This window comes from Canis lupus, chromosome 38 (genome assembly GCF_003254725.2).
Source record: "Canis lupus dingo isolate Sandy chromosome 38, ASM325472v2, whole genome shotgun sequence".
Lineage (NCBI taxonomy): Eukaryota > Metazoa > Chordata > Mammalia > Carnivora > Canidae > Canis > Canis lupus.
The window spans coordinates 1,482,264-1,494,707 of NC_064280.1; the positions used below are offsets into that span (position 1 = coordinate 1,482,264).

Below are 12,444 nucleotides of genomic sequence, written 5' to 3' on the forward strand. Positions count from 1 at the left end.
AGGCCCTGCCTTCAGCCTCTTTAAAATCAAAGTTAACCTCCAGGAGATGGCACACAGATTCCACAGAACTCCTCCGCACACTGGGGTTCAACCAAATTCACCCAGTTCCTTCCAATGCATTAGCATCCTATGCCCAACATCCCAGCACTTTCTCTTACTGCCCAAGCCCAAACCTCAAGGCGGAAAACTTGGAGCTGACTCTTGAGTAGTCTGGAGCAATGGGTAGGAGGGAGCTGAAGCTGGGGTCTCACCTGCAGGATGACACTATCTGGCTGGTGGAAATTAGGTGCGCTCCAACGGGCACTGGGGTTTTCCTGTGTTGCTGGCCATAAGCCCAGAAGCTTCCGCCCACAGGTCAGGACTCTAAGGAGGATGGGGGCGGGGAGGAGAATCAACAAGTAGCTAAGGAGATGGTTTTCCTCCCCCTCCCCAACCAAAAATCTGCCTTTGAAGCCACTACCCAACTCTGTCATTCTCCCCATAGACTATAGGCTCTCCCTTCTTCCAGGTCCTATACAAGCACACTAACTTCAGGAAGCCTCTGGATGACCTCGGTTGCCACTGAGGCAGGATGCAGTGGAGAAGGGGGCTCTGCTGGGGGCAGCAGTGGGAATGCCCCCAGAGGCACAGAGGTGGACTAGATGACCTCTAAGGCCCTTTCAAGGACAGGGCCAGATGACACGTTACCCAAGCACTACTTTTCCACACCCCTCTCGCCCTTCCTGCACCACCAGTCCTGCCCAGAAGCTCTTGGTTATGTCAACTGTCCTGGTGTCTACTCCTGTGCCTTGGTCCCCTGGCTAGGGCCCTGTGGACTCTGTTGGTGAGCCCCACATGGCCAACCCTCCCAAGGGGCACTGGCCAGGGCAGCAGCCAGGCCCCTCTCTCTATCCCTCTCCTTCCCTCCCGAGGCCAAGAAGCCGCTGCCCTGGGAACCACATACTGCCTGAAGTTGAAGAGTGGAGTAGTGACCCAACCCAGGGCTTCTGGCAGACGCCTCTGCTTATTGGCCTCTGAGGAGCTCCCAGGCAGGGGGATGGGCAGAGCATAGAGCGTGGCACACAGCAGGGTCTCCCGAGGCAGCCGGTTCACCTGCACAGGGAAGCAGATCCTAGGGAGGAGAGGAAACCAAATCAGGAGGGGCCACTTTCGTGGCTTCAAGGGACAGGCGGCCCAGGAAGTTAAGTGGAGGCTGAGAACGCGGCCTGCCTCTTGGGATATCAGATGTGCTCCCCGGGGAAGCCTTGAACCAGGACAGGTCCCAAACTGTAGGCGAAACCTCCCCCGATGCTCCCAGAAGTACATCATGCTGTTTTTGTAATTGCAGACTCTCAGTAGTGTGCGGCTAACATCCCGATTTTGAGGCCACCCCCAGTGACTGGACAGAACTTGGATAGCCAGAGCCATCCTGGAGTTGAGGTGACTGTAGTTCCCACAGTGAAGCCATATGCCCCTTGTCCCGGGGTTTCTGCAGAGGGTCACCAAGAAGCTGCCCCTCTGACAATCCTTCTGCACTGAACCACCCTCGTCCCTCCCCCACTTCCCATGCTGAAACAAAACAAGGAAGAAGCAGGGTGTCCTTTGCCCTCAGGTCACCCTCCTCCTGACAGTCCTCCCACCTGTCTGTCCTCTCCCATCCCCTTCTTCTCCCAGCCCTCAGGGCACAAGATGGTTTGTTCTCCCCACCCCCACCTCACCCCTCCCCACAAAAAAAAAAAAGATTTTCAAAGCTAGAGGGATAAAGAGAAGGGGTTTCCCAAAGCCCCTGCAGGGAGAGAACACAAACTGGCCAGTGAAGCCTTGCCACTACCCAGTCCAGATGTGCTCTTCCGGGGCTCCTCCGCCCCAGGCGCACCCAGCCACTCCCTCCAAGTTCAGGATGAGGCACTGGGGTGGGGTGAGGGAGAGAGAGGAGGGGAGCTCTCAGGGAGGGAGGACCCACATTACCTTTTGGGGAAGCTGTCCCTGGGCCAAAGTCCACACTGTCACGCCCTCCTGGCCAGCCCAGGGCAGGTTCTACACCAGAAGGCACAGAGGCAGGGTGGCCACCCTCAAGGTGCTGAGTTGCCTGATTAAGCAGCCTCCCTACACTGCTGCCCCTCACTCCTGCAGCAAAATCTGCACCTAAGTGAGACTCCCTCCCTCCCACCCGCCAGAGACTGGCAGAGCCCTGCCGTCCCAGCTGCCTGTCCCCTGGGGGCCCACGGCTATAATTAGGGCCCCTGCAGAAGCCAGCAGACATGCCAGGCCCAGGCTTGGCTAGGTGGTGGAGCGAGGCTGCTGGGCCTATTTTGAGAGTTAGCTGATCCCTGTACTGAGGCGGCAGGACAGTCAGCTGATCCCACAGCAAAGTGGAGGGGGGCTGGAGCTGACCCCCATCCTGTCAGCCCAGAAGAGGCTTCCCACTGTGTATCTGGAGGCAGAGAGGAAACCACGACCCCTAGAACCAGCCAGAAACCCCTTCTCCTCAGTCCTCGAGTCCATCTAGCATTCCAAAGCCTCTTCCACGGATCATTGCCTGGGGTCAGTCAGGAAAACCATATGTTGGCTGCGGCCTGAACCTCCTCCCTGCCTGCGAAACCCCTCTTCTTCCCTCTGCAGCCATTCCTCAACATCACATGGCAAGGGCTGCCTCCTCCAGAAAGGACTCCTGGGATGTGCCGGTTCCAGTCCTGGTTTTGCCGCTCACAACCTCAGAACTACTCATGCCTCTGCACTGTTTCCTCATCAGTGGAGAGGGGAAAACAGCTTGTGTGATGTGTGTATACACTGTGTACCTTTTGCTGCGAAACACTGAGGGTTCTGCACCGGAACAGGGCTATGCAAATAGGATTTACATGTACAAATATGTCCATGTATCAGTCACTGCGTCAGTCACTTGGAACGGGGAAACCGGAACTGAGCAGGCTCCCCCAGCTAAAAAGATGACAAGAATGAAGAAGAAAGCATCTATTGTGTGCTAGGTACCGTGCAATGCCCTTTACCGGCAATGTCCCAGAAGTTCTCAAATAGCCCTGTAAGTTAGGCCCATCACTTCCCAAGGTTCCACCTATAGTAAGAAAGGGAGTGTGCCCAGGCCTGTGCTTTGAACCCTACAGGGTAGCATCTTCTCCCAGAAGCCTTGATCTTGACTATGAAGGCAGGGACCAGCCTTTAGGATTCGAGGCCAAACCTAAGACAGGGAGTGGAAGGAGACGCACAGGACAGGCAGGCTGAGGTAGACCAGGCCTACCAGGAATCTGATACTCCATGGCAAGAGGGTCTCGGGCTAATTTTGTGGGGTCTGCCTGGGGTGGGGCACTGTACGGCATGATCCCCTTGGCACCGGTAGTCACTGAAGCCAGAGGATCGGAAGGTGATGGTGAAATTCCAAAGCCATTTGAGGCAGCCATCCCTGCCTCCAAAGAGCCTCTCCTGCCCTGGCAGTTATTTGATTAGTTTTATTTACAGCTTTATTGCTCTATAACTTACATAAGTGTGAAGACAGAAGAAAGGGTCTGCCTCCCCAGCTGCCCCTCTGTAAATAACCCACCTCTCCTGTTGTTTGCACAGACTCTGCATTGGCCTATTTTGGCAATCTTGGCCTCCCCAAGCACCCTGTTCAGTCTCTCATCTGCACTCCAGATACTGAAGTTCCAGTTCTGCTCTGCAAATAAGGACTCAGATACAGTCAGTCTAGGGAAGTGAAGCTGGGGGCAGCCAACAAGGGGCTTTCTGACAGTCTGGAGGGAGGGCAGGGTGCAGCACAGAGAGGGCCCAGGGCGGGTGCACACCTGCAGTGCCACCACTTGGTTCACCTCCATTTCCCTCCTACTCTGCTTGGCTGATGCCTTTCTTCCCGGCAGCAACACTTGCTAATAAACGCTGATTAATACTACCTTGTGCTCGTGGTTTCATATTCATATTTATAATTTATCTCATTTCATTTTATCTCAGCCACAACTGCCTCTGAATTAAACAACTGTCCCCACTTTACAGTGTGAGGCACAGACAGGCCAAAGAGAACATGGGACTAGACACAGAGCTAGAAATAGAGGCTTCTTCCTGCAGCTCCCAGCCCATTATTCTTCTGTCTAGACAACCTGTTTTTTCCCTTCTAGAAGGAAGAAAGCACAGGCCCCTCTCCCTAGTCTATATGAAACTTTGGGAAGAAGGGAGAGGATGAGAATCCCTCAGACTAGTTAAACCTTTTAAGGAAGACAAGATCAAGACGATGGATTATTATGAAAGCTAACCACTAACTTTTTTTTTTTTTATGATCTTTTATGTTTTACAGAGAATCTTTGTGGATTAGAAATGGTACTTGTCCCCATCTAAGGGTTAGGGAAGTGGAGACTCCAGGCGCTGAGGGCTCTTGTGGGGGTAGGGTTAGTGGTAGAGACTGGTTTAATGCAGATGTGGGTTCCTCCGTGGGGTCTGCAGGGGCCGGGGCCAGGGCTTGGGCGGGGGCGGGGGGCCTTACTGCTGGTCCCAGATGATGAGGTGGAAGAGGTACTTGGAAAAGTGAGCCCTTCGGGTGTACAGGGGGTTGCATAGTTCCTTTCCACCATGGCTGAGGGAGCAGGAGAGGTAGAAATCTTCATAGCTGCAACAGAAAGAGAGGAAGGACGCTCAGCTCCCAAGCCCCATCACAGTCACCCAGCGTGTGCCAAGCTCCATTTCTCCAGCTAAGACTCCTCCTTGGTCTCTGGGAGCTAGAGCATGGGGTCATGGGGCATTTGTGAATAGGAGCTCCAGGAGAAGCAACTGGATCTGGATCCCTCCGCCCAGCTTCAGGCTCTTCCTCCCTCTTGATTGGGGACCAGCCCACGCAGCCGCCTTCTTACAGTTGGCGGTGGCAGCCCATGGGGGTGTCTGTGTGCGCATGCGCAGGTGACAAGGGGAGGGGGATGCAATCGACATATGCCGACGAGAATGCCAACACATGGGGGTCCCTGTGGCTGGTGACAGGTGCCTGACAGAAGAGGTCAGAGAAGGCCCTGGTTTCCCAGGCTGGCTCCTTTGTTCTCTGCCAATCTCCCAGAGGAATACATTAAGTGAGGAACAAAGAGAGAGGGGGAAGGGAGAGGGAGGGGGGTCTGGAAAGGGCGGGGGGTGCGGGGGTGGGACCAACCCCCCCCCCCCATGCCAAGGCACTAGGCAGAGGAGCTGAGGATTACCAAATGAAGGTCCCCCTTCACTCACCCCTGCAGGCCTAGGGAACACCCAACAAAGGGTCATTTCCCCCCTCCCCGCCCCCTCCCATTGTGCATCTGCAGGGTAGTGCAGTCATCGGCCTTGGGGCATGCACTGGATCTGGGAAGCTGCCATCTGTCGCAGTGTCTCCATCAGCGGGTCTGGGATGGGTGGGGGGCAGGGATGCCGATGCAACCAGCACTGAGAGGGCCCCGCAGGATCTGACTGCTGTGGCTGCCTCTCCATCTCCCAGGGGACCTTCTGGCTCTCCTTGGGATGTCCCTGCCTGCAATCCCCCTCAGGCACTCGGCTCATCCGGTTCAGCTAAGGTGCACTGCAATGCCACAGACCACCATCAACTCAAGACAGGGGGTTGCACCCAGACAGGGAGAAGCCATCTGAGAGTCAAACTCAGCTCGCTCCCTACAGGACAATCAGCCCTGGGCTCACCTGGTAGCCCAGGTAATGGGGATGCGGTGGGTGGCATAGACAGTGAAGGCCAAGGGCCCGGAGAAATGGCAGGCCTCCTGGACCAGATCGTGCTTGCGGCTCCCGTGCACAGCCGTCTGGAAGTCCGCATCAAATGTGCTGCAGTATAGCTCCACCAGATCCAAGATGGAAGCTGTCAGAGCTTCCACAACCTTCTCTGTGAAAGGAAGAGGTCACAAGGAAAGGTCACAAGGTCTCAGCAAGTGCCATCCTGTTGCCATGGCATTGGCTAGGATGGTACACACCGGGACAGTAGTCCCCAAATGCCAGTTGGTTTCCAATAGCCATGACAAAGTTCACCCATCTGTAGTGAAATGAGGGGAAAAAAAAGGCAGGATTGTATCATGACCTGCTCATAAGATGATGCTCAACTTTAAACATTCTCCTTATTTTTACTTATTGCTACTTATTTTGTGTTAAATGTCCTTTCTTTTGGGAAATACTGGGAATGATAATGGTCAGTGACTTTAAAAGTCATTCCTTGGCAAAAGCAAAGCAGTCAATTTCTATGTTGGTCCCTAAAATAATGTTTTGTGGAACAACAGGTTATTAATTCATGAAATCCAAAAGACTGGGAATCACCAACCAAGAATCCCAGAGGTGTGGGCTTCATAGAGCAAAGTCTGTTTAAAAGACTCACTCCTAGTGAAAAATTCTTTATCACCTTCTCCCCAGGCCCATTGTGAGTTGGAAACACAGGCATTATGAGCCTCCTGGAGAATAATGACAACCCTACACAAGTAAGAGCTTTTTCTCATCTGGAGCCCAGGGCTAACTTTGCCTTGCCACCCCCACCCTCACACGGACACCACCTCATCGCCATCTCCCAGGGACACCACAGGAATAACTAGTAAAAATAATGAGATAACATTTTGTGGAAAGAAATGTGCTCTCCAGCTGGAAAACACACAGATATACACACATGCAGAGGCAGACCTAGGCCCATAAATCAAGGGGCCAGGGACAAAAGAAATCTGGACAGAGAGCTGCTTTCAGCTGCCCCTGCTGAATAACGATGGAGACTAGTTTCCTTACCTCGGTTTTCCCTCACAGCCAAGACAGTGGGATCCTATTGGGGAAAAGCAGAGGGAGGGGAGCTTCAGGGCTGTGGCCTTTTCCAGCACAGCTGGAAGAAGGCCTTTTCACAGCTGTGCTCATCTGGATCAGACAAGCCTGAAATTTGAGGAGCAGAGACTCCTCAGGGAAGACCGCATCATGGTTTGTACCAGAGCCATGTGATGGATAGAGTGAGTGAGCCAGGCCAAGGTTAAAGTTGTGTCCACCCAAATGAGACGCTTCCCCCACTCAGGCCACTCCGGCCCAGGTCATGGTGCCTATCCTGCTGGCCCTGTGTATGGCCCACGGCCGCCACTGGGGAGTCACAGAGCCCCTAGCTCAGGAGAGGGTTTGGTTTTGCACCCTGATGGGGAGGCAAAGTGCCAGGCAATGCCTTGGTGATTATGAATAAAGTCTTTGGCCAGCCCAGGCTCCTGGTGATCAGTGCCAGGGCAGACCCTAGCCTACCCTCATCCTCAGGAAGAAGGGACACGAGAATTCTTGTGGTTAAACTCCAAACTTGCAGGAAGGAGGTGGAGAGAAGATCTTTTTAGTAAGTGGACATCCAGTTACCCAGTTTCCCTGCAAATACTGTTCTCTTCCCTCCCCCTACTAGTGCTCTGAGCCCGTTACCTTCTGAATCTTAGGCTGCATGCGGGAGGGGCAGGGGGGCAGCTGGTTGAGGGCGTTGGTGATCTCAGGGGTTTCCACGGCGGCTAGGGCATTGCAGATGGCCTTGACAGACTGGACCACCCTGTCAGCCTTCAGTGGGAAGTCCCCCTGTGGGAGGCGGCACAGCAAGGCTGGCAGGTGAGCACTCTTAGCCTCCAGCACCCGCCGCGCTGTTGAAGGAATGGGTTGGGGGGAGTAGGGGTTCCTGACCCTCGGGAGGAATAGTGGAATCTCACGCTTGACTGTCAAGCATCTGGCATTAGCCCCCAACGGTCACTCCTTTTGAATTAGATGAGCCATGCCCACGCTCCCAGGTCTTTCAGCCATCTCCCCTGAGCCTCTTCCTATTCCCAGACTCCCTCTGGCAGCTACTGTACAAACACATAATACAAACACATCCCCCGGAGACACAGCTTTAATAAACTCAATCCATAGGGAACAGCAAAGAAGCCAGAGACCCTGTTCAGGCCCCTTTGCCCAGGCAGCCTTATTTCTCGTCCTGTCATTTAGAATTTCCAGGAGGATTTCATCTCAGTACCACAGACAGGCTGCACTGCCACATCCTCCTCTGCCCTTGGGCCCCTGAAGTTTTCTCACTTGGAATTCCCTCACCTATCCTGTGCTGAATACCTGTATAAGTGCAAATCAAAGACCAGTGAAAATCTGGCCTCCTTCTCAGAGTGCCCCCCTCCTGCACTCTACTCTGTCTTCCTATCACTCTCTGAGAACCCTTGATGACTCATAGCCACCTGTTCTGTCTAATAGCTCTATGTTACTGTCCCATCTTTCTAGTGGGAATATGGGCTCCCCAAGACGAAGACCATGTTTATGCTCCTCTACCCACAGCAGCCATTAATGTAGGGCCAGACTAGTGCACAAAAGGTACTCAGAGACCCTCCGTCTCATCACAGTAAAGGAGGGGAGGAGCTTTGGGCAGCTGGGCCAGCCCTATGATTTATACTCACATCAGCCAGCAGGAAAGCATCCACTTCATTGTGGTATGTGTCGAACAGAAGACCCAGGGCCTGCCTGGGGAGTTGGGGACAGGCAAAAGTCACAGGAGAGGTCAAGACAGACCCAGGGTACTGAGAGACCTAGTCTCTTCCTCCCTCCCCACAGCTTAGGATTCAGATTCTAGTTTAAAGGGGTCCCCACTCTTTCCATAGGTTCACCACCCCTCATCTGGAGAACGAAGGCAAAGTACTAGAGGGAAGAAATGCAACACACCCTAGAGTGAGGCTCTTCTCCTATAATACTCTTGGGTCTCATCCCAGACACCTGTAAGAACCCCTGGCCCTGGCAGAAAGGTAAGTGGGGTTATGGGTTGGGGTACCCTCACAGTTCCTGGCTGGCCCACATCCAAGATGGCACCTGCTCTCACCTGCTGATGGTCTGTTTGACTGGCCTCTCTTGTAGATGGACGAGGTAGTTCAAGGTGGAGGGGCTCTGGTCATCATTCACCTGTGTAAGAAGCGTCCTATTCAGAGAGGAGCAGTACCTTTATTGCAACCCCACGCTCCTACCCTACTCCCACTGAAGGTGTTCCATATCACCTCTGCCCACTCCACGTCCCCATCCCTGTGCAGCCTCCCGAAAACCCAACCCCCGCACGAACCGTCCGGGCCAGGTCACTGCGTACAGCTTTCTGCTCCATCAGCTGTAGCCGGATGTCGATGTCAAACTTGCGACAATACTGAATGTACTCGTGGCTGCCCAGGGCATGCTTGCTGGTGGAGTGGGGGGACAAGACCATTAGCGCCCTGGGGACTCAGTGGGAAGGGGGATGTATACCTTAATCCCAGGAAGAGAGAAATAGGGAGAAGGGGGCAGTGAGGAGGTACTATCTGAGCTCCTGGAAATCTATCATTATAGAGCTCAGGGAAAGAAATGGAAGTCTGTCTAAAAAAAGCCATCTAATAACTTGTAACCTTAGTCTACACAAACACAGACTTTCCCAGGCATTTATTACCCATATCATCATCACAACAATCGTCCCAGGGCTGGGCCTTCTGGAGTGAGTGGGGAACAGAGACTTCTCAGGGGGACAGTGATGGAACCTCATTCTCTTGGCTCAGTATGCAGGACACTCTGGAATGCACCTGTGCTCTGGCTCGGGTGTGGTGCTCCCTGAGAGACACTCTCCCCACACCGTGGCCCTCATCTCCTGCCCCCCCACCATCAGCGACTGGGGTGCTGAGGCCAACCAAACAAACCCACCAAGATTCTAAGTCTGTTATTCCCAAGCCCAAAAGAGTCTGCTTCTCCCCTCCCTCTGTGGGTCCTGTCCGACTGTGATTAACACAAATCTCTACAGACTTCCTTACCCACATCCACCTGCAAGCCATTCACTGCTCCAGCAACAACATATGAGACCCTGTCTACCCACATTTCGGAGGAGGCCACAGGAGTCCATCCGTAAGCCAGACTTTTCCTCCCTCCCAAATCACACCATAGTCAGAAAGGAAACCCAGGATAAGGGGTAGAGTGAGTCTGTCCTGCAGGCCAGCATTGCAGGCCTGGGCTGGGTCCCAGCAGCTGGGTAACAGAAGCCGGAAAGGGACTTCCTTCCTCAGTAGAGCTGGGAATCTAGGCCAGAAATGGAGGGGAGAGGAGAGGAGTATGTGCAGAAGCCCAAGAGGTACTGGCCTGAGACCAGTCTGGGTCCAGCTAGGACCAAGCCTTGAATCCAGGCTCCAACCTACCAAGGCTGAGCAGTAGCTAAACCCCGGGGGCGAAGCGGCTGGGCTGGTGTGTCTGGTGGGAGTGCCCCAGGAGGAAGGAAGAGTGAAGTGGGGGTGGAGGAGGCAGCAGGAAACTCAGCCCTCCCCTGGGACTGTCTCAAGGTTCTTATCTGAGAGCAGCTTGCATCCTGGACCCACCACGCCCCTTCAGCATCAGCCCCTGCTAGGCATGAGTAGGAAACCACAGGGTTTCCTTGGGAGCTAACAGCCTTCTGGAATCCCCAGGGAGTCTGTCCATCCCTACCCAAGACAGCTGTCTTGCGCTCAGAGGTCTAAGCTTTTCTGTCAGGTGGGAGGGAAGGGAAGAGCCTTGGTGGAAGAGGGGGGCTTCTGAACCAAAAGTGACGGACACTGGGGTCCCCTGGGGACTTAACTGACCTTCTCTATGGAAGGCTTTCCTCTGTGTGTATTCGGCTTAAAGGGTAGGAGGGGCATGACCCCAGGACCACTGATCCAGTTGCACCTCACACTAAACACTCCAGCTAGGTCTTGGCAGGACATCAGAATCTGGCAGCTTATCTACCACCTTCAGCCCTGGAGGCTCAAAGACTTTGGAGTGTCCAGCTTTCTTCCATTTGGGCTGGTCCTTCTCTGCTCACTGGGTCATTCTCACATTCAGTCCTTACTACATTTCAGGGAAGAAACTGAGGATTGGGTTTTACAAGCCAGAACCCAAACCAGCCCTACTGCTGTGACCCATTATGCCCCTTATTCCCTTATAAGAGTGCCTGGGGCGCTCTCTACCAGGGGACCCTGAGTCTAGCCCCTCTTATTCCTCCAGGGAAAATGAGTACACATGGAACACACTTGAATGGTGGTCCTGGAGTGGCACCACAAAGGCCCTGCCCTTCCTTTCCCCAGAGTGAAAGAAACCAGTCAAGAACTGCTCTAGCCAGGGGCACCTGGGTTGGTCAGTGGTTAGGCGTCTGCCTTTGGCTCAGGTTGTGATCCTCGGGTCCTGAGATCAAGTTCTGCATCAGGCTCCCCATAGGGAGCCTGCTTCTCCCTCTGCCTGTTTCTCTGCCTCTCTCTGTGTCTCTCATGAATAAATAAAATCTTAAAAAAAAAAAAAAAAAACTGCTCTAGCCATTGGTCAAACATCCTTGCATCTAGAGAGAGTGCTGGCACTCCTGAGGCACTCCTAAGGATGGAGATCCAGGTCCCTCCTTTCCCCACTGCCAAGGCTGCTTTCTCTGAGTGGCCAGAGGAAGCAGGCAGTAAGCAGCCAGAATCTTAGGGAGGAAAGCACATCTTTGTTTTTTTCTCTTATCTGCTGCCTTCTGGCTGATTCTAGAGCCTGCCACACAGCCCAGGTGGTGTACCCTCTCCGCAGCCCTGCCCCAGCACCCAGAGCCCCAGGGCAGCGGATAGGGTTTAGCTGTAGCTGGTCCACCTCAGACTTTCCAGGAGGCTGCCCACTGGCAAGGCACTGGATGGAGAGGAGCTGGAGGCAAGCCTTTGCTGAGGAGGATAACCAGCTGCACATGCCAGCAGGGGAAAGGCTTAGGGGCAGGGAAAGGGGGAGGAGGGAACCATTGTAATTTCTCCACTAAGTTCCATAAGGGCATTTCTGCCCAGTCCTCCATCTGTCCCCGGCCACAGAGACACACAGTCTAGGAGAAGTAGCCCCTGACAGTCCCCTCCACCCCCACCCCCCGGCCCCACACACGCATCTCTCCACATGCAGACGTCTGCAAGCAGATAGGACTTCATCTTTGCCTGGTCCCAGCTCCAAGCTCTTTCCACAGCAGACTTGGCTCAGAAGCCGACCAGCCCTGCTGGAAGACACAGTGCCTGGGGAAAGTGCGACGTGGCTGTGCAAGGGCCCAGAAAGTGTGATCAGGGAGGAGCTGCCGGCCCCAGGCCACAGCCCAGCACCACCCTGAGGGAGCCCCCTCCCAATGCTACCACCCAGAAGGTAGGTGCCACCTCCTATCCGCTTTCCTGACAGTTCACTTACTTCTGCAGGAACTCCTCGAGCCCACAGGGCTTCAGCACGAAGTCCCCCACGTCCACATCCCTCAGTTCATCATGGGTATAGCACAGGGTCTGGTGGATGAGCAGGTCTACAGTGGAAGAACCTGTAAGGGAGGGGCAGGGGAGCAATGATGAGGAGTGCCAGGGCAGGCAGGGCTCAGGGTCCCCATGCTGATCCCCCTGTTCCTGACTAAGCACTCTTCAGCACAACTGCTATCCAGAGAAAGCAGGCAAACACACAGTCTGGGCTTGGGGAAAGTGACTGTGGGGCCCATAAAACTGGCCCTGGAGCCAGTCCCCTGGAGGAGCTTCCCCATTGCCCCTCATCAGGGGG

The 12,444-nt window shown here is 54.3% G+C and overlaps 1 protein-coding gene across 5 annotated transcripts in view; it reads right to left on the bottom strand.

Annotated features, from left to right (window-relative positions):
- PIK3C2B (phosphatidylinositol-4-phosphate 3-kinase catalytic subunit type 2 beta) overlaps positions 1–12,444 on the bottom strand; it is a 65,724-nt gene that overhangs the window by 24,288 nt on the left and 28,992 nt on the right. For all 5 annotated transcript variants that reach the window (XM_025421155.3, XM_025421157.3, XM_025421156.3 and 2 more), the window contains 10 exons: positions 12,094–12,214; positions 9,008–9,119; positions 8,774–8,853; positions 8,358–8,421; positions 7,354–7,500; positions 6,700–6,733; positions 5,626–5,821; positions 4,463–4,585; positions 944–1,111; positions 252–363 (listed from right to left, as the gene is read on the bottom strand). In XM_025421155.3, the coding sequence (XP_025276940.3) occupies positions 252–363; positions 944–1,111; positions 4,463–4,585; positions 5,626–5,821; positions 6,700–6,733; positions 7,354–7,500; positions 8,358–8,421; positions 8,774–8,853; positions 9,008–9,119; positions 12,094–12,214 (1,157 nt within the window). The remainder of the gene's footprint in view (positions 1–251; positions 364–943; positions 1,112–4,462; positions 4,586–5,625; positions 5,822–6,699; positions 6,734–7,353; positions 7,501–8,357; positions 8,422–8,773; positions 8,854–9,007; positions 9,120–12,093; positions 12,215–12,444) is intronic.